The sequence below is a fragment of the Emydura macquarii genome, unplaced genomic scaffold (assembly GCF_026122565.2).
Source record: "Emydura macquarii macquarii isolate MOO-44397 ecotype Brisbane River unplaced genomic scaffold, CSIRO-AGI_Emac_v2 contig_1253, whole genome shotgun sequence".
NCBI classification, from domain to species: Eukaryota; Metazoa; Chordata; order Testudines; family Chelidae; genus Emydura; species Emydura macquarii.
The window spans coordinates 51,312,511-51,331,428 of NW_027131390.1; the positions used below are offsets into that span (position 1 = coordinate 51,312,511).

The window sequence follows — 18,918 nt, forward strand, 5'->3', positions numbered from 1 at the left end:
CTGCACATGGACTGTAGCATGCAGTGCAATGACTTTGCAGCACTAGTGACGGGCGATTTGAAGTAATTTTTCCTTATATTTAAGATATTTCTTCCCTTCTGAAGTGTTGTGACATTTGTGACTGTCCATTATAGAGCCGACAGTGCAGTCTGGAATTGTAACACGAATTAGTACAAAGTTTGTTGGTAACAGTTACACATATTGGGCCCAGTTCCTGCCTCTCTGACACCATGTTTGCATTAAAGTAACTCCTTTGACTTCAGCGATAAGCATGAGTGGAGAAAAGTTTAGTCTGCTGCAAAATCAGCTGATGGCCTTTGGTTGGTGGGGGGACTTTGTAACCAGCCAACCCAGCCTCAACTTGTTTAACGTTAGCACTAACCAACTCCTCTGCTGTTACACCCCATTACTAAAGACAGGGAGAGGTTTGCAGCTTAGTGGATGCTAGCGTTTGAGTCAAAGTAGCAGAGCATCAATTTACAAAAGGAGGACTCAAGGAAAAGGAAGGGTTTGATGGTTTGCGGAGTGGAGACCAGAGGCACAGAAAAGCAGAAGGGCTTATATTATCTCTGTGGTTAAAAAAAATCTCCATACGTATCAGTCACACAGCAATAGTGGATGTATGAAAGGCCTAATCCAGCTCCCATGGAAGTCAATGGAAAGATTCTCATGGACTTCAATGGACGCTGCTGTGTTTTACCCAGATAGTACTATTAGTGTGCAAAGGCAGCCTCCACCTGGTGCGGAATGCCTTCCAAGTCACCAGCGATGCGTCAAGTCCAGTGGAACCTGGACCTGATAACCTCTCGAGGTCCCTTCCAGTCCTACCTTTCTGTGACAAAACACTGGATTCTAAACATAAAGGAAACCTTCCCATTGGAGAAGCCATGCCACAAAGCAAGACTGACAAACTGAGGAGTTGGACCAAATCTGGCCCAATGCTCATTGACCATCTAAATAGAACTTACTATAGCTCCTACATGCCCCTGCAGGGGGTGTATAATTCCTGGGACATTTGAACACCCTCCACATCCCCCTCCGGTCCCATCACCTTCCTCCATTGTCCCATCTCCGCCCTGGAATAGCTCCAGCGCAGGTGGCAGAGAACTGGGAGACCCAGCTGTGTCAGGTCTAATCTGGCCCCGGGTATAAAAACGAGACCATCAGTGTGAATTTTAGAAGGTAAAATGATTGGTCTTTATTTTGTGCTTCAACATAGAAATAAAATAAAATAAGTTATGCAAACTCTTCTAAGTTCTCTAGCAAGTTCAAACTATCCCAGCAAAAGTACAAGACAAACTGATTCATGGCGTGATGGTAGGTGGCTACACTTGATTTTTAGCTACAGAAAAATAAGAATATTTACTAGTCCTTTTTAAAATAGACAATTTATGTATGTCGCAATTTATGTATGGCTCATTCATGAAGACATTTTTCTTCCTGTTTGATCCTCTTGGATGTTTCCTTTTCTTTTTTCACTTTCTTCCTTTTGGTTTTATAGATAGGGGAATGAAGGAACTCTGGGTTTGTAAATGGATCACCACGCCTCAATTTGCTGCAGAATAAAAAGTTAAATATTATTCTTAACTAAACTATGATAATACAAATAATTAAACAGCTAGTCTAACTTAAGCCTGCTCTAAACTTGCAAATTGCACCAGAATAACTATTTCTATTAGAGGCATGATTTTTTTATTTTATTTTTTTACCATAATAGTTATACCAGAATAAGTCACTTTTGAGTGTTACTAGTGTAGCCTATTTCTCCTCCAAAATGGGGAGAGACATACCAGTATAAAAGTTCTTTATATTGCTATAAATGTGTTCACACTAGGCAAGGTTGCACTGCTTTAGCTATACCAATATAGTTAATGCAGTATTGCTTTCTAAAGTAGACAAGGCCTGAAGATAGCTGATATGTAAAACAGAGATGCCCGCAAAATTATAAAATGCCCCTATACGGGAGAGATTGATGCACTCAGTTTTTAGAGCATCTTTAGAGAAATCATACCCTTTTCAAATATTCTTCTTAGAGAAAAAACAATGCACATGTCATGAGAACTTAACTGAATCAATGGTACTTGTAATATCATTAATATAAATATACAAAAATGGTTTGGATGTCTGAGAATAGAGTTAAGTACAAATGTTGCTTTCTGTTCCTATTCCTTGTATATCTAGGGAACTGAATTTTATTTTCTACTATTCCCACCACCAACTTAAGACTGCAGTTTAGAGCTTTCTTACTTACAGAGATGTGTTTGTGTAGGATTGTGGTTTAAAATTCAGCCATGAAAAAAACAACAGTGAGTGAGAGTAATAAACCTAGCAAAGGGTGGTGCTAGACATCAATTCTTGGACAGTAAGTCAACAAGACTCCACACTAGCATCTGTGCTAATGGATCCCAGTATAGGATCGGGACCTAAATTCAACATAATATAAGGGGATGCTACAAACAGATACAGGACAAGCAGTGTTAATAATAAAGCCATATAGTTGCTCAGGAAGGGCCCAATCCTGCAAAAGGCTCACACAGGTAGACCCTCCACAAAGGCGTAAGGGTCTGTTGAGGTGTCTGAGGGCTAAAGGCATGTACATATTTTATGGGATCCATTCCTTTTTGTTCCGTTGGCTTTCCTCCCCCTCCCTTCTCGTAGGTCAGAGGGCAAAAGGCTGTTTTAGGAAGGATTTGGATGAAAGAAGGGAAGGGAAGTGGGTCTGGCCACCTAACAAGGCAAGGCAGGCCAACCAGTATAGACACACCGGAAAAGCCCATTTCAACAAATGCCTGCTCCAAGAACACAGCATGCGGGGACGGCGCTGGAGGAGGATGGGGTTAGAAATACCGACCTATTGAGTTTTGGTTCTGCATAGCAAGTCGGGTCCCGCCTCCGTCGGGTCGGACGTGCTGAAGACTCTTCTGAGCCCATGGACGACAAAAGGCTGGCATTGGTCAGATCTTGCAGGGCTTTGTTCTCTGTAAAGACAGGCGTGTTTGAAAGGATTTATTCAGAATATTGCTGATGCACTGATGAAGCCCATTTAAATCCACCTTAAGACATCACCCGCAAGTGGAGAAGAGAACAAGTAACATATTGCCAGAATTCTCTGCAAGGTTCATCTGGCACCATTTCCATCTCAGGGGGGTGATACTTCACCCCCAAACACAGGTGGTTGTTTGGGATGTTTCTCAACTTCCTTTTGTCCAAAACCAGAATTATTTTTCAAAAGCCACTTTCTTATTGTGTATTATTTTAATTTTTCATTGCTAATAAGCCCCAGCCAACAGCAAGGCCATATGGTAGTAGGCCCTGTACATACACAAAGTAATTGACTGTTCCTGCCCCAACGAACTTACAATCTAAAAGACAGAGCAGGAGTGGAAGAGCTAAGAAAGTGTGATCAAGGGTGCAGATGGCATCTGAGCTAGATGGGAGAATTCCAGTGCTAAATACGTAACCTGGATATAAGTGCAGCATTTACTGAAAACATTTCAAAGTGAAATTAGCACATCTGGGGGAACAGGGGTGGAAATCAGTGTCAGACTATTTCCAGACCTCCTGTTCCAGGTAAACTTCCATCTTGCAAAGAACACACCACTTTTAAAATCTGCCTGATTTTGAAACACAAAGAAAAAACCATTTTTTTTTTTGCAGAGTAACCAAATCTTTCACATAACTGACACCTATTACTTCCATCCATGTGCCCACATCTCTATAAATAAAATCCAAGTAACTGAAGCCAAATTGAGGAGCAGTGAAGTCTTCGAAGGGCTAATGGTCTGATTCAAAACCTGCTGAATGGAAAGACTCAGTGAATTCAATAGGCTTTGGATCAGGCCCCAACTTAGCATAACCTTTATTTTTCAGCAGGTAGCATTCAGATGGTGGAGGTCAACAAAAATGCCCAAGATACATAAATAACCTATGTTTTAAATAACAATGATCAGAGCATTTATTGTACTAAAATATAATCACTTCCGCCTTTCCCTTATGCAGTCTATATGCTAAGCTACCACAATAATCCCTCTCCTTTACCTCTACCCCACCACTTACCACTTCCAGGTGAGGCTGCGCTTTGTCCAGTTTCTTTAGAACTGACCTTCGCTTTCTTCCTCCCATGACTGCCTCCTGGCGTTAGCTCAGAGTCACTTCCTTGAGAGATCGCAGCGCTCTTCGGCAGAGCGGAGGATTTTTCTGGAATTCTGTGGTCTGCAGCAGACGTGGGTGCCAAATGTGGAAGATTCTTGCCGCAGGGGCTGAAGGGCAGAGCTTCAGAATGGGCGGAAGGGGAGAAATCAAAAAGGCCTGAATTTCCTATCCCAGAATTCGTCACCATAGGCTCACTGATCAGGTAGGAATCTGGCTCCGTTTTGAGAACTGTAACAGGCAGAAAATTCTGTTCCACGGGGCCAGCTTGCCTGAGTGCAGAATCTGCTACGTCACCAGCAACAGTCTCAGAAGCAACACTCTCTCTGCCCGCAGGGTGAGTCTCTGGAGGGTCAACAACATAGGTTTTTCTCTTAGCCTTCGATCTGGAATCAGCCGCTTCCTTTAAGGAATTCACATTGTTGTGGACTTTGTCCAGCACCTTCTCTATGGGGCTGCTACTCGGCTTCTTGTTCCTCTGAATAGTGGAGGTTCTCTGAGCCTTTGGGATCTTGCTAGTCTTGCTCTCAGGAACACGCTCAGAGTGGGTGATTTCATCACCCTTTAAACCTGGCTGGACAGAAACTGAACTCCCTATAAGATTTGAAAGAGAGAGAGTGTACGTTTTTACGCTAGGCTTAGTGTTGCTTGATGGATCCTTATTGTTCCTTGTATCCACACTTTGCACATCTGCACATGGACCAGAAGTCTCTGCTTCACTTCTCTGAGGGTTACAGTTTCTCTCCTTGCTTCTTTTTCTCTTGCTCTTCTGCTCTTTTTTAGCCTGGCATTCAGCTTTGCCGGCTTTGGTACTGCCTTGCACATTTTCCTCTCTACCGTCATCTGCTTTGCTAATTATAACGGTCTTCCTGTTTGCTTTTTGTTTTGCACACTTCACGGTCACACCCAGCAAATCCTGCTGCAAAACTGGTATGCTGGAGATCTGTTTTTCCAAAACAGGTGAACTTTGTGGAGCACCACCATTTAATGGAGCTTTATGACTTAATGAGACAGCGTGTGGGCTTTGGAACTGGTTCTCCATACTTATCAGTCTCTCAGCAAAAGACTCTCCATTTATTTCTTGTTGTAACAAGTCCTTTTTTTTCACCTTATCTGACTGCCCTAAATTCAATGTATGCATTCTTCTGCAATCTTTGGCTTTATCACGCTGATGGGAATTCTGTCCCACAGCGCAGCCACTGCTCTTTTGTAACGACGCCTCTTCCAAAGTCTGCCACGTGGGATTTTGTGCTTCTGATTTGCTCCCGCTCAAGCCTTTAACCTTGGATGCCTTTTTAGTGTTTAGGGGGCCTTCTACTACCTGATGTGTGTCTGAACTACTTTTAGAGCAGCTTTTAACTGCATCTCTTCTCTTTTTACCTGTGCTGACCTTTTTGAGTACCACAGTTTCAGCAGTTTTGGCTTGGCCATTCCTTTGACTTTTGGCATCTAATGTAACAAATTCAGCGACTCGGCTGAAGTTATGATTCACTTCAGCATCGCACACAGTTTCCTCAAGCTGCAGCAGGTCACAGGAAAGCCCTTTATCTGAGGGTTCTGTTTCAGGATAGCTATCGGGTTCCAAAGGCAAATCCAGGAGATTGAGATTGTTTGATTTTACTGGCACGGTTGTTTTACAGGCATGGCTCTCCTCACCAATGCTCCATTTCGAGATACGATTGGAGCCGATATCTAAGTTAAAGTCCACTGCGGAAGATGGAGTGCTTGTCATATACACAGTGACACGTTTCTTCCTTTCAGTTATGTATCCTTGCGATTGTATCAGACTATCACTACATGGTCTTGTAATCTCATCACATGGAGGCAGAAAATGATTATTAGCCAGAGCAGATGCTGGCAAACTTCTGGAACTTTGTGGGACGCATGATGAGGATTCTACAATGAAAAAAAAAATGTCATCCAAGTAAGTGAAAGTCAACATGGCAGACAACAAATCACCTTCTGCAGCACCAGAAAGTCCCATCAGCTTATATTTGCGTCTCTCACATTATCATGGACTCCCACAGGACAGACAGTGGGACAATGTTGTGCTTTTCTTTTGGAGAAATCACAAATTGTCTGTTCTAGAGAGATGCTTATTTAGCTCTCCTCAAAACAGGAGAATGGCCCAAAGCAAAATCCCAGACCTCAACACGCCAGGTATTTGCGGATGTTCAAAATCCAGATGAGAAAGTTTTATTATTTGTATTGTGGTAGTGCGTAGGAGCCCCCATCATGGATCAGGCCCCCATTGTGCTAGGTGCTGTACAAACAGAACAAAAAGACGGTTCTTTGAGGCAGGGACTTTTTTTAGCCCAAAGTTCTGCAGCTAAAACCCTTTTCTACTAAAAATTTCATATCCACACCACTTCCAAAAAGAAAATGAGCTCAGCTGAGATGCGTTTACATCTTGGCCAAAATTTCCAAAACTGACTAGCAACCTTGGGTGCCCAACCTCAGATCTTAGTGGGGATCAATTTCCAGAGAGCACAAAACCCGAGCCACCCAAAAATCACTCATTAGTCATATTTTAAAAGCTTTGGTGTGTGGCTAGAAATACTGCTCAATCAGTGGGCTTTCAGGAGGGAAAGGAAAAGAACAAACGGCCTTGTGGTTTCGAATGGAAAATGTTATAATTTTGCCCCCTTTTTAGGGGCTGAACAACCTTTTGTCCCAATCTTTTCACAATAAATAATTTTTAAAAAGGGACCAGGATTCATTATCCAAGGCAATCCAGCAATAAGGCCAAAGTCAGTTGCTGGAAAATATTGCCACACATCCCTTTACCCTTAGCTGACATTGTGCAGGACGGGCAGGTATGTCTACACTGCACTCGGAAGGTGCAACTGCAGCATGTGCAGGCAGTCTGACACATCCTACCCACCCAGGTACAATCTCACCCCAGGGTCCTACGTATGTACTCAGGCAGCTAGCCCATGCCATGACCCACGTCGCTGTGGCTCCCCTTGCTGTTTTCAGTGCACTAGCTTGGTCAAAGTCAGCGCACATATACCTATATATGGTGCAGCTGAACCTCTGCACTGCAGTGCAGGCAGACCCTTTGTGCGTCACGGCAGTACAAAGCTGGCCACGGTAGCAATTGCTACTGAAAGCCCTAGGCCAGCTCAATCTCTACCGTAGCCATGACATTCAGAGGTGCTCACGGTGTGTACCACAACAACAAGTGTGTCCTAGGCGTTCCCGGACTTGTTCCAACGATCTCACTAGTGTTCCCATGATACCAATACTGCCGCAGCACGCAAGCTGACGAGTTAACTGGACGGATGTGCATTATGTCTTGCACTGCAGCCCAGCCCATCATTCCACGTGCTAAAGCACGGCAACAGTCATCCTAGGAAGACAGACAAGGATGGAATTTACCTCCAAAAATCACACGAGAGTCAACAAAGGCAGGTTCCGATTCACCTCCTTCGCTTGACCTGTGATCGTTTTTCTCCCAGCTTGCTAACGGCTCCTCAGCAAGCCAGGAAGGCGACGGCTCCTGGGACGAGGTGGGGGTTGTGCATTTTCCAGGCTGCTCTGGAACAGACGGCTGGGGCCCCAGCGGGACGACTTGCACCCCTGCAGAGCTACCACCTTGTTGCCTTTCCCCATCGTCTACTTCACACAGCGGGACTCTCATCGGCATTGCTGCCATTCTGCAGTGCAAAGAGAGGCGATCAAAGGACAAGCGGTAACGGAGCAGATTACATTCTGTTTCCAGGCCAGCACCAAAATCCACTCCAGCTTGGGACAGTGCACTTTCCTGAATGGTTAAAACGCTGAAGCGAAGAGGAATGCATGCCAGCTTGGCAGAATTTGCTTCCTGCCACATGGTCATTTCACATAGGTGAGAAAGCATGTGTCTTTTAGGGCACAGCTTCTGTGGGAGAAAAAAGAAATCTGAAGGAAGATGGAAGCACGGCCATCCAGAGCACAGGTTCAAACAGTGGTGTGCTAGGGTTATACCAGGACCTGAATTCGGGACTTGAAAAGGAGGAAATAGATTTTCAGATGTATTGTTTTAAGAACAGATCAATTTGTAACTGCATTTCACAAAACATGCCCCTAAACTGCAGTCATGCGTGGGTTACTACTAAGCATCTACTTAGAGAGAGAGAGAGGCAGAGGGGGTTAGCAGAGAGAGCACTAAACTGGGACTCAGGAGACCTGGACTCTATTTGAGATTGACTGATGAAAAGCACCAAAAGAGAGATAATAATAATGCCTATTAATAATAATATAGCACTGCAAAAATACCTGGTGCTTTACAAACCTAGGCCCGGATCCAGCAAAGCACTGAAATGAATATAACTTTAAGCACATGGATAGTCCTATTGAATTCACAAGTTTAAAGTTACACACATTATTTTAGCCTCATTTGAACATTGTCAGGCTTACCTAACCAGTGGAGAGACTCCAAGTTGTGCGTCTGCGAGATCACCAGTCCAGCTGCCCTCCATGATGCTGTTTTTCTGGCTATCAGATAATGGCAGAGAACTTGAACGGTACTAGAGTATGGAAAAATGGCATGGTCTGTTAAGCTTTCTGTAATAAAAAAACACACCATACTATGTAGAAGCAGCACAAGCTCTGATTTTGGTTTTAGGAAAGGTGGTGAAGGATTTCTTTTTGGATGCCAACCCGTGGGAAATGAGGCACCACTGGCATTTTAAATATTACAGAGATACTTTTGAGTGTTCTGCCATTGAAAATGGTAATACTGTGATTTTTATATATACGTTTTTAAAAAAAAGACCCTCATTCAAAATTGTCCACTCCCAAAAGTAAACCAGAACAAACCACGAGTGAGAAGGTGCTGGGAGGCTACCCCAGCCTCTCTCGGATAAGAGTCATCACTTTCTACAAAATTTAAGTTTTGATTGACCGAAAAAAAAAGGGGGGGTTTCTAGCCCTTATACCTGGGAAGTTTTATCTTCCCAATATGAATGGACACCGTGTGATCTGAGTCTATAGCAGTTCCAAGGGGTCTATGAATCATTCCTGTTCAACTCAGTGGGGTGTCCATTCTGAAACCTACTGATTGCACTTCAACTCTCCACATGGGAAATACCGCACTGTTGATTATTAACTATTTGTATTACCACAGCACCTTGGAGCCCCAGTCATGGCCCAGGACCCCATTGTGCTAGGCGCTGTACAAACACACACCAAAAGATGGCCCCTGCCCTAAAGAGGTAGATCTCTTTAGCAAAAATAACCAGTTCCTCTGGGATTGTTGGCAGAGCTTAAAGCTTGGGTAGAGTATGGGTCACCCTTCCCCCACGGTGCCAAATGGGCCCGGTCTACATGCCAATTTTGTATCCCTGTAACGATGTCACTTCGGGGTGTGATATTTTGCCAGCATAGTTAGACTACAACAACCCTCGTGTGGAGACAGTTATTCTGATGTAAAGGCACCTTACACTAGTATAGCTTACTCCCCTTCCTGCACGTGAATAAGCTATCCAGGTATAATTGCATTCACACTAGGGGAGGTTGAACCACTTTAACTATGGCGGTATAGGTAAAGAGATCCAATTTGTGCATTTGGACAAGACCTTAGCTCAGGCTACGTCTACATGACAGCAGTGTAACTATGGTGCTGCAGCAGTAAAGACACTTCCGACATCAGCAGAAGGGGTTTTTTTCCTTGATGTAGTTAATTCATCTCTCTGAGAGGCAGTAGCTAGGTCAACACAAGAATTCTTCCATCAACCTAGCTGCATCTACAGTGGGGGATTAGGTTGACCTAACTACATCACACAGGGCATGAGATTTTTAACAGCCCTTAGTGAGGTAGCTAGGTCAATCTAATTTTAGGTGTAGACCAGGCCTTGGAGACCTTAGGCCATAACTCAACCTGCAAAAATTGAGCTAAAGGAATTAGCCTATGCCCACATTGGTGTTAAGTGGTGATTTCAAATAAGAGTTAAACTAGTTTAGCTGAGCTAATTCAATTGAAGGGGGGGGAAAAGTACTTCAAGGCCTATGGGAGCTGCTGGCTGCAATCTGGCCCTTTAGTAGGTCACTGACATTAAACATCTAGCTAAAATCAAGGTACTAAGACTGGGTGTGGAGTAAGCAGGTGAAGATGTAACGATCCCGAATGATGATGTGAGGAAGTCATTAGACAGGAGCCACAGACATCTCATTCCTTCCCAAAGCTCTCTCACACACATGCACACATTTGTACATACTTACTCGCATCCCCCCAGCTTACCTCGGAAGGTCTGCTCATCTTAATGGCCGTCAGCAGGTTATCATTCAGAAATGCTTCCAGTTGTTTGAGAGTTTTATTCTGTATCAGAAAAGTAACGTTTTACAAGACTGGAATTTAAAATCTCTCTGGACAGAACCAAAGAGAGGCTAATATTGGAAGCATAAAGCAGCGCCGCTCAGTCTAACAGGAGAACAAGGACATGCAATGAGACACTGAAGCTCTCTGTAATTACACATCACAGATACCAGTCTCATCACTTAACACGCACCTTTAGCATTTCCCAACGCGTGGGGCATGCTCTGATGCTCAAGGGTGTGTCGGACCAACTGGGGGGCACGGCCAGAACTCTCCACTGTTTTCCAGAGCCTCAGATTTAATTAAAAAAAAAAAAACCACCACCCACCACTAATGGTATGTCTACACTGCAATCAGGACGGCAGGTGAAGGCATACCCAAGCGAGCTCAGTTGGCAGAGTTGTCACTTGAGTAGACAGCCAGTGTCCAGGGCAGGACTGTACTTGGGCAGCTAAGCCGTCCCACTGCAGCCACACTGCAGTTTTCAGTGAGCTAGCACGATCAACGCTAGCTCAGGTACGCCTGCAGTGCTGCACTCACGTCTCCTGACAGCCGTGTAGACACGCCCCCAGTCTCAGGCTATTCCAGTTACAGTGAAGAGCTATAAAATGGGATCCAATTGCAAACCAATGCAGGCAAGCCTGCCGGAGTTTGCATGGAGCCTGGGCTGCCTGGAACAACAGCTCTCAGAGGTGTGAACCACCCCATTAATTTAAAAGGGCGCTGATTATCGTTTAAATAACAACACTTAACTATTTCACTGCTCAAAGCTTATGGGAAACAGAAAGGGAGTGTCACCCTTTAATTAAAATGCTACTGTATGGGTAGGCCTTTAACAATATATGATGGGATTGAAGAGGTGGGGGGAGGGAATGGGTTTTGTTGTCCTGTAGATTTGGGAAATGCTGCACAACGGGAAGGTGCCTGGATACCAAGGTGATGACACGGTGCAACCGCCTGAGTACACTTTACCCTCCTGGAAAGCCTGGACAGTTTGCCTGTCTTGTCTTACAGACAAGCCCTTAGTTGTGACTACATGGGGAAATTAGAATTATTATTCCACTATAGCTATGCCAGCAATTTCTGTGTGTAGGTAAGCCCTCAGGAGTTAGTATCTTCCCTTGAGATACTTTATTGAGGACAATGTCAGACACCGAAGGACCCACCTGCACTATTAAGCCACCATATCCCAGGACCCAGTTACAACACCGTTAACAAATAGTTTCTGCTTGCAGTATAGATACGATCTAACCCCATCTTACTGTGTCTGTACCATGCCATCTCTCTGCACAGGGTTATATCTCAGTTCAGACATACAGGAAAGCTTAGTCTACCTCACCAGACGACGGAGTTGTAACTGTCTCCCTGCACAGCTGCTAGGGAGAATGGGACCCAGGTTCAACAGTATGTTTGGATTGCTTTTTTTAAAAAAGATTTAAATAAATAGGTTAGTAAATTATGAAATGTTTCAATAGCAAAAATTCAATTACATTCTTTTTCTTCTCTCCTTGCTAGGCTCTATAGAAGTGGTGGCACTGATTTTGACTACCCCACAAACACAACGTTACAGCACTAGCACAGTACCAAAAAATATAATCTCTGCCGAAGCGTAGCGTTCTCAAAGTGACATTTCTCCACTTCTTTCTGCAGTAACATCTTCTCGAAGATGAGCCTCTGGGTATTCGCCTTCTCGGCGCTGAGGGCCAGTGCCAGAGCTTTGTTATTGCGTTTTAAGGAGACCTTAACTGTAGAAGAGTTGTCTACAGGCAAAATAAAAGTAAAGTATTACATTACATCTTTCCCATTCCTGCTACCACAACAAATCTATGCCAGCCAAGTCTCCGCTGCTTCAGTGGACTGCCTTTGTGAATCTCAGCCTGGCTCTGCACAGGCACACGGTACCACCTGCATGTATCTCTGTACAGAATCAGGACTAAGATTCCTGTTCATGCCATACCTCTCCTCTCTCTGAGACTATAAAAGTCCCTCTCTCCAGACTCGGGTCCACACAGAATGTCTTCTGACTCAGCAGCAGCCTCAGAACATCACTCCCCATCCTCAGACAGCTCCAGGTCAAAATGTACATGGTTTATTTAAAAAGAAGAAAAGTTTCCCCAGCCCGGCTCACCAAAGGAAGGAGCTAGATAGGGCCAGCCTCCTCTTCCTCCATTCACTCGGCAAGAGCTTTGGTCCCATTCCCTGCAGTGTCTACCAGCTGCATCTTTTCACTTCATCAGCTCTCTATTTTCAAGTCTCTCTCTCTCCCCCTCCTGACAATACTCTATTGATTCCCTCCCCTCTTTATTTCTTTATCATTATTATTATTATTATTAATTATTATTGTTATACCATTGCCATCTATGTCCATAGAGGGTTCAAGGATACAGTTATCTGACGCATGACGTACAACACATGGCCCCAATCCTGCAACTTTTTCTACCTGCGTGGAACCTTATGCCCTGCAAATCTCTACTGGCTTCAGTGAGGCTTCCCTTGCAAGACACGTCGTAAGATTCTACGGCCGGAATGGACCACCTAATCCCTATATAGTAGAGGCCATAGCACTTCCCCAAGATAATTCCTAGAGCAGATCTTTTAGAAAAACATCCAATCTTGATTTCAAGATTGACAGTGATGGAGAATCCACCATGATCCTTGAGGAACTGTTTCAATGCTTAATTGCTCTCACTAACAAAAATTTGCACCTTATTTCCAGTCTGAATTGGTCTACATTCAACTTCCAGCTACTGGATCATGTTAGACCTTTCTTGGCTAGACTGAGCAGCCCATTATTAAATATTTGTTCCCCAGGTAGATACTTACAGACTGGAATCATGTCACCTCTTAACCTCTCTTTGGTAAGTTAAATAAATGGAGCTCCTGGAGTCTATCACTATAAGGCAGGTTTGCTAATCCTTTAATCATTCTCGTTGTTACTCTCTGAACCCTCTCCAATTTATCAACATCCTCCTTGAATCACGGGCACCAGAACTGGGATTCCAGCAGTGCTTGTACCAGGGCCAAATACGGAGGTAAAATAACCTCTCTACTGCTACTCAACATTCCCCATTTATGCATCTCAGGATCGCATTAGCTCTTTTGGCTACTGGGTCACACTGGGAGCTCATGTTCAGCTGATATCCACCAAGACCCTAAAATCTTTTTCAAAGTCACTTCTTCCCAGGATAGAATTCCCATCCTGTAAGTGTGGGCCTACATACTTTGTTCCCAGATATGCACATTTACATTTAGCCATATTAAAACACATATGGTTTGCTTGCGCCCAATTTACCAACTGATCCAGATTGCTCTGAATCAGTGAACTGTCTTCTTCATTATTTACCAGTCCTCCAATTTTTCTGTCATTGGCAAACTTTATCAGGTCATTGATGATGACATTAAATAACTTAGGGTCAAGAGCCTATCCCTATGGCACCCCACTGAAAACACACCTGTTCAATGACGCATCCTCATTTATATTTTGAGACCTATCAGTTAGCCAGTTTTTAATAAATTTAATGAGTGCCCTGTTAATTTTATATGATTCTAGTTTTGTAATCAAAACATTATGTGGCACCAAGTCCAATGCCTTACAGAAGTCTTAAGTAGGTTTCATCAACACTATTACCTTTATCAACCAAACTTATAATCTCATCCAAAATAGATAAAGTTAGTTTGACAGGATCTATTTTCCATAAACCCATGTTCATTGGCATTACACTTGTTTAGTTCTTTATTAACTGAGTACCGTGCCACTCCATTATCTTGCCCAGGATGAATGTCAGGCTGACAAGCCTATAATTACCTGGGTCATCCTATTTACCCTTTTTAAAAAATGGCACAGCATTAGCTTTCTTCAAGTCCTCTGGAACTTCTCCACTGCTCCAAGATTTACTGAAAACAACAAACGGTTCAGCAAACTTTCCAGCCAGCTCTTTTAAGACTCTTGGATGCAAGTTCTCTGGACCTGTTGATTTAAAAATGTCTAACTTTGGCAGCTTCTGTTTAACATCCTCCAGAAATACTAAAGGAATGGAAGGAATGTTATCATCACTATGTGATGAAACTGCATCATCTGTTTTTCCCCCAAATATAGAACAGAAATATTTATTGAACACTTCTGCCTTATCTGCATTATTGATAATTCCACCATTTCCATCTAGTAATGGACCAACACCATTATCAGGATTATTTTTGTTTCCCATATATTTAAAAAAAACCTCCTTTGTCCTTAACTCTGCTGGGCTATTGATTTCTCCTTGTGTCCCCTGGCTTCCCTAATAATTTTTCTACAAATTCCTAACTTCTGATTTATATTCATTACTACCAACTTCCCCATTGTTCTATTTGTTAATTTTATTTCTTACAGCTGCCTTTACATTGCTTTACTCCCAGCCCAGCCTTTGTGGTCTTGTGATTAAGACAGTGGACTGGGAGTTGGGGGATCAGAGTTCAAATCCCAGCTCTGCCACAGACTTCATCAGTGATCCTGGGCAAATCACTTAGGCTCTCGGTGACTCAGTTTCCCCAATTTTAAAATGGGGTAATACTTTCTTTCAGATGTGGACTGTAATTTCATGGACTCTCTCTTACTACATGCACATACAGCACCTAACACAATTGGAGCCTGATCTGGATTTGGACCCCTAACTGCTATCAGAATACACACAAACAAAAACCACACACTCACTTATTATTTTAGTTTTGATTTTTGATGCAATTGAAGCATTCAGCTTCGCGGTCTTTAAAGCACCATTTTTCTTCTCCCTCATCCGTTCTCGAACACCACTTAGGGAGAAAAAAGATGTTTCCACAGCCTCTTGCGATGCCATGGTTGAAGAGTCCTGAGAGAGACAGCAAGAGAGCAAAGTGAATTACAGCTTGTATGTTTTCAGAAAGTCAAGTCTGTAGTTACAGGTAAATCCTCTCCAAAGGGGGACATGCTTTTCCATCTTTATCCCTTCCCAGGCAAACACTTCTGAGCCAGAAACACCGAATCGGCTCATTTTCCCTACAGCTTGCCCTCCCCCTGTGCTTTATAATCAATGCTGTCTTTCCCAGAGAATGAGAATGGACACCCAAATCGGGGCCGGTGTAATAGAAAATCCAGTGGGTATGTGTGGCGCTTAATGGAGTTTTCTTTAAAACAATAAAGACAGGTTTCCAGGGGAGTCAGTTGCAGAGATCCTTCAACATGCACTCCATGCACTCCGGCTCCATTAACCAGCCTTGCAAATCATTATCTCCAGCCAGGTTTTCTTCCACCCATTCATCTTGATGAATGGAATGTTGACAAAGCCTAGTTTGATGGGGCCGCCAACATGACCTGCCCGGCCCACATAAAATGAGCCACCTTGTATCTCTGGTTGCAATGAAAGGGACCATGCTTACAGCAAGATTTCCTTCGCCCTGTGAGATCAGGGGATTCCCCTCCCCAAAACACAAAGTGCACTAACCTACAGGGACTCAGTTTCCACAGTAGAACCTGCAGAGGTTTCCAGCAGAGCTGTGCCAGCCACGCAGGCAGTAGCAGTCCCAGCACCAGGGCAGAACTGTACGGAAGAAACTGGCTATCACTACACCAAAATATATATATAATCAAAAAAGCATCCCAGAGGCAATGCCTCTGCAGACCTTCCCAGAGTCCCATTGAAACCAATGGGCTTGTCTAGGCTGGAAAAATGAGGGATGCTTTCAAACGTGTTAATTTACATGTTTCATGCCAGAGAGACAAGGTGGGTGAAGGAATATCTTCAATTCTTCAGGTCTGGGAAAGGGATCCTGAGTGCCACAGCTAAATGCAGGGTGGAACAGACAGTTTAGTATATATAAGTAGTTAGCACATATTCTAAGGACGTGGTTCTCAACCTGGGGTACGTGTATTTATATTCTAATTGATTTATTTTATAATTATATAGTAAGAATGAGAAAGTAAGCCATTTTTCAGTAGTAGTGTGCTGTGACACTTGTGTTTTTATGTCTGATTTTGGAAGCAAGTAGTTGTTAAGTAAGGTGAAACTTGGGGTACATGTAGCCCTGGGGGTACACAGAGATCTTCCTGGGGGGAAGGGGGGGTACATCAACTCATCTAGATATTTGCCTCGTTTTACAAAAGGCTCCATAAAAAGCACTAGCGAAGTCAGTGCAAACTAAAATTTCATACAGACAAGGACTAGTTTATACTGCTCTAGATACTGAACAATGAAATGCAAGCACAATATTTGTATTCCAATGGATGTATTTTATAATTATATGGTAAAAGTGAGAAAGCAAGCAATTTTTCAGTACTAGAGTGCTGCAACACTTGTGTATTTTTAGGTCTGATTTTGTAAGCAAGCAGTTTGTAAGTGAGGTGAAACCTGGGGGTACGTGAGACAAATGAGACTCTTAAAAGGGGTACAGTCGTCTGGAAAGGTGGCGAGCCACTGCTCTAAGGGACTATTCAAGGTAGCATGGCCACTGGCCACTCATTTTCCCAGTCCAAACAAGCACAGTGCGGCTCTGTTCTGGCACCAGGGTTCCCAGGCCTACTTCTGCCCACAGGATCAGGGCCTAACCACTCATCCCACTGTAAGAATCCACTGTGTCTTGGGACACACAATTAGGAGTCTTTACAGTCTGCAGGTGACCATACTTCAGCCCTGATGCTACACTGAGCTGCGATGGTGGGATTGGGCTGGGTCTGGCCATGTGGTGAGGTTTCCAGGGTCAGGGGCTGCATTTAAACAGGGTCCTTGAATTATGTTAACCCTGGCGTAGTTAATTCTGAAACAATAACATGAGCCCAAGACAAAGGTACCTTTATGAAGTTGGAACCCCAGTGTGTATAGATAGATAGTTAAACTGTATTAGTTATATATAGTTGGAGAGGTCTTGATCTAGGTGTCAGACAGACACATAGGTATCAAGCCCTCTGAATCTACCTATCAAGCCCTCTCAACCATTTTACTTGACCAGAGCTGCACTCAGGAGACTCTGCATCCCTCCCCACCCAGCTTTGGAGGTCTGCAATTCACAATGGGGCACGGAGGGGAGGGGAAGAGAATTTCAGACGGGGCCTGGGGCTGGCAAGCAAGGAAAGAAGCGCTGCTAACTTGTTCAAACGCTTTGCCGCAGATGTGTGTTTCTCTTTGCGTTGCAACTCTACAGACCACGGGAAATGAGGGGAACTGATCTCCGAGCTGAGTTTGTTTTTAAAGAATTTCAGGCGATCTCCGAGCCTGGCCGAGCAGGGCGGTGGGCTGCAAAGAGATTGATTTGCCTCTGTCTCCATAGCTCCTGTGCAGAGAAGTTTGCTGGCCCCGAGGGCCCCGCCCTGCACAGTTCTTAGCTCCCCCCTGCAGCAGGGCACCCGGCTAATTAATTCACACGCCACGCTCAGAAAAGGTCTCACTTACCCGATCTATTGCCCAGGCGCCTCTACGTCTCTGAACGGCGCTTGCACAAATGGAGGCTAGAGTCGGGAGGGATGGACAGTCACATCCGATTCCTGCCCAAGAGAGCACTGGGAAATGTAGCGGGATGACTTTTTTGGGGTGTCTGGTTTTAATGTACAGATTTTCCTCCTCCCTTTAAAAAAAAAAAAAAAAAAAGTTTGTCCGTTTGTTCTGCTGCATTCAAGGCACGCTGGCCGCACCGTGCACCGATCAGCGGCTGGCAACAGCCTGGCTGGGTGGGAAATCGGATTCGGAACGTTCAGACTCTCTCGTTGCCATTTGAAATGGGCCACGTGACCTCGCTGTATCAATCGTTCCACAGCTGCAGGGAGCCGGCCTGGCCGCTAGCTCCTTTAGTGCTGGTAGCTCAAGCGCTGGCTTCCTGCCAACCACCGGCTTTCACGCAAGCCCAGAAAGATCAGGTAAAACATTGTCAAAGGAGCTTTCGTTAGCGAGATGCCGTCAGCTTAAAAACCATGTGAAAGAAAACTGTTTCCTTTCTTTCCGCTCCCACCTTTCAATCATTAAAGCTGAAGGACTTTTTATAAAAATGCACTTTCTGTTTCACTATTTGTACTGTCAGCTTCCCTGCTGGATTTCTCCTGCCTTGGGCAATGAAAATAGGCTTGACAGCTTCACTTTTTCTCTTTAGTCAGTTTTGCTCTCAGACTCTCATGCATTAGTACAATACTGCCATATCCCTGTTGCAAAAATAACAGGAGGGTGTTTATTGTTAAAAAGAGCTGTGTCCATTTATTTTTATTGAGCTTTTATAACACAATATTACCTGCAGATGTTCTTTCAAAAGATAAAAAAGTTGAACCAAATAATAAACTTCAGATGAGAATTTAAAGAAAAAATAGTAGAGCCCATATGTGAGACCTTCTATCTGCATCCATCCAATGAAGAATTAGGGCCTATATCTAGTAACAAAGACTGTAACTGTGTGTCAGAAAGATTCAGAACCAGTGTTCAAATAATCATAATTAGGTTTGGAAAGGACCTCAGGAGGTCATCTAATCCAACCTCCTGCTC

General features: G+C 43.9%; 1 protein-coding gene across 2 annotated transcripts; it reads right to left on the reverse strand.

Annotated features, from left to right (window-relative positions):
- Positions 1 to 1,173: 1,173 nt before the first annotated feature.
- On the reverse strand, positions 1,174 to 18,278 carry LOC137153426 (shugoshin 2-like). Of its 2 annotated transcripts, XM_067548751.1 has the most exons (10): positions 17,845 to 18,278; positions 15,904 to 15,999; positions 15,138 to 15,291; positions 12,032 to 12,207; positions 10,373 to 10,450; positions 8,551 to 8,660; positions 7,531 to 7,808; positions 4,057 to 6,045; positions 2,852 to 2,978; positions 1,174 to 1,555 (listed from the first exon to the last, which is right to left on the reverse strand). In XM_067548751.1, the coding sequence occupies exons 3-10, from the start codon at positions 15,277 to 15,279 to the stop codon at positions 1,417 to 1,419; spliced, it is 3,039 nt and encodes a 1,012-aa protein (XP_067404852.1). In that variant the 5' UTR covers positions 15,280 to 15,291; positions 15,904 to 15,999; positions 17,845 to 18,278; the 3' UTR covers positions 1,174 to 1,416. The 2 variants fall into 2 exon arrangements, with proteins under 2 accessions (XP_067404852.1, XP_067404853.1); XM_067548752.1 differs by lacking the exon at positions 15,904 to 15,999.
- Between the last annotated feature and the right edge of the window lie 640 nt (positions 18,279 to 18,918).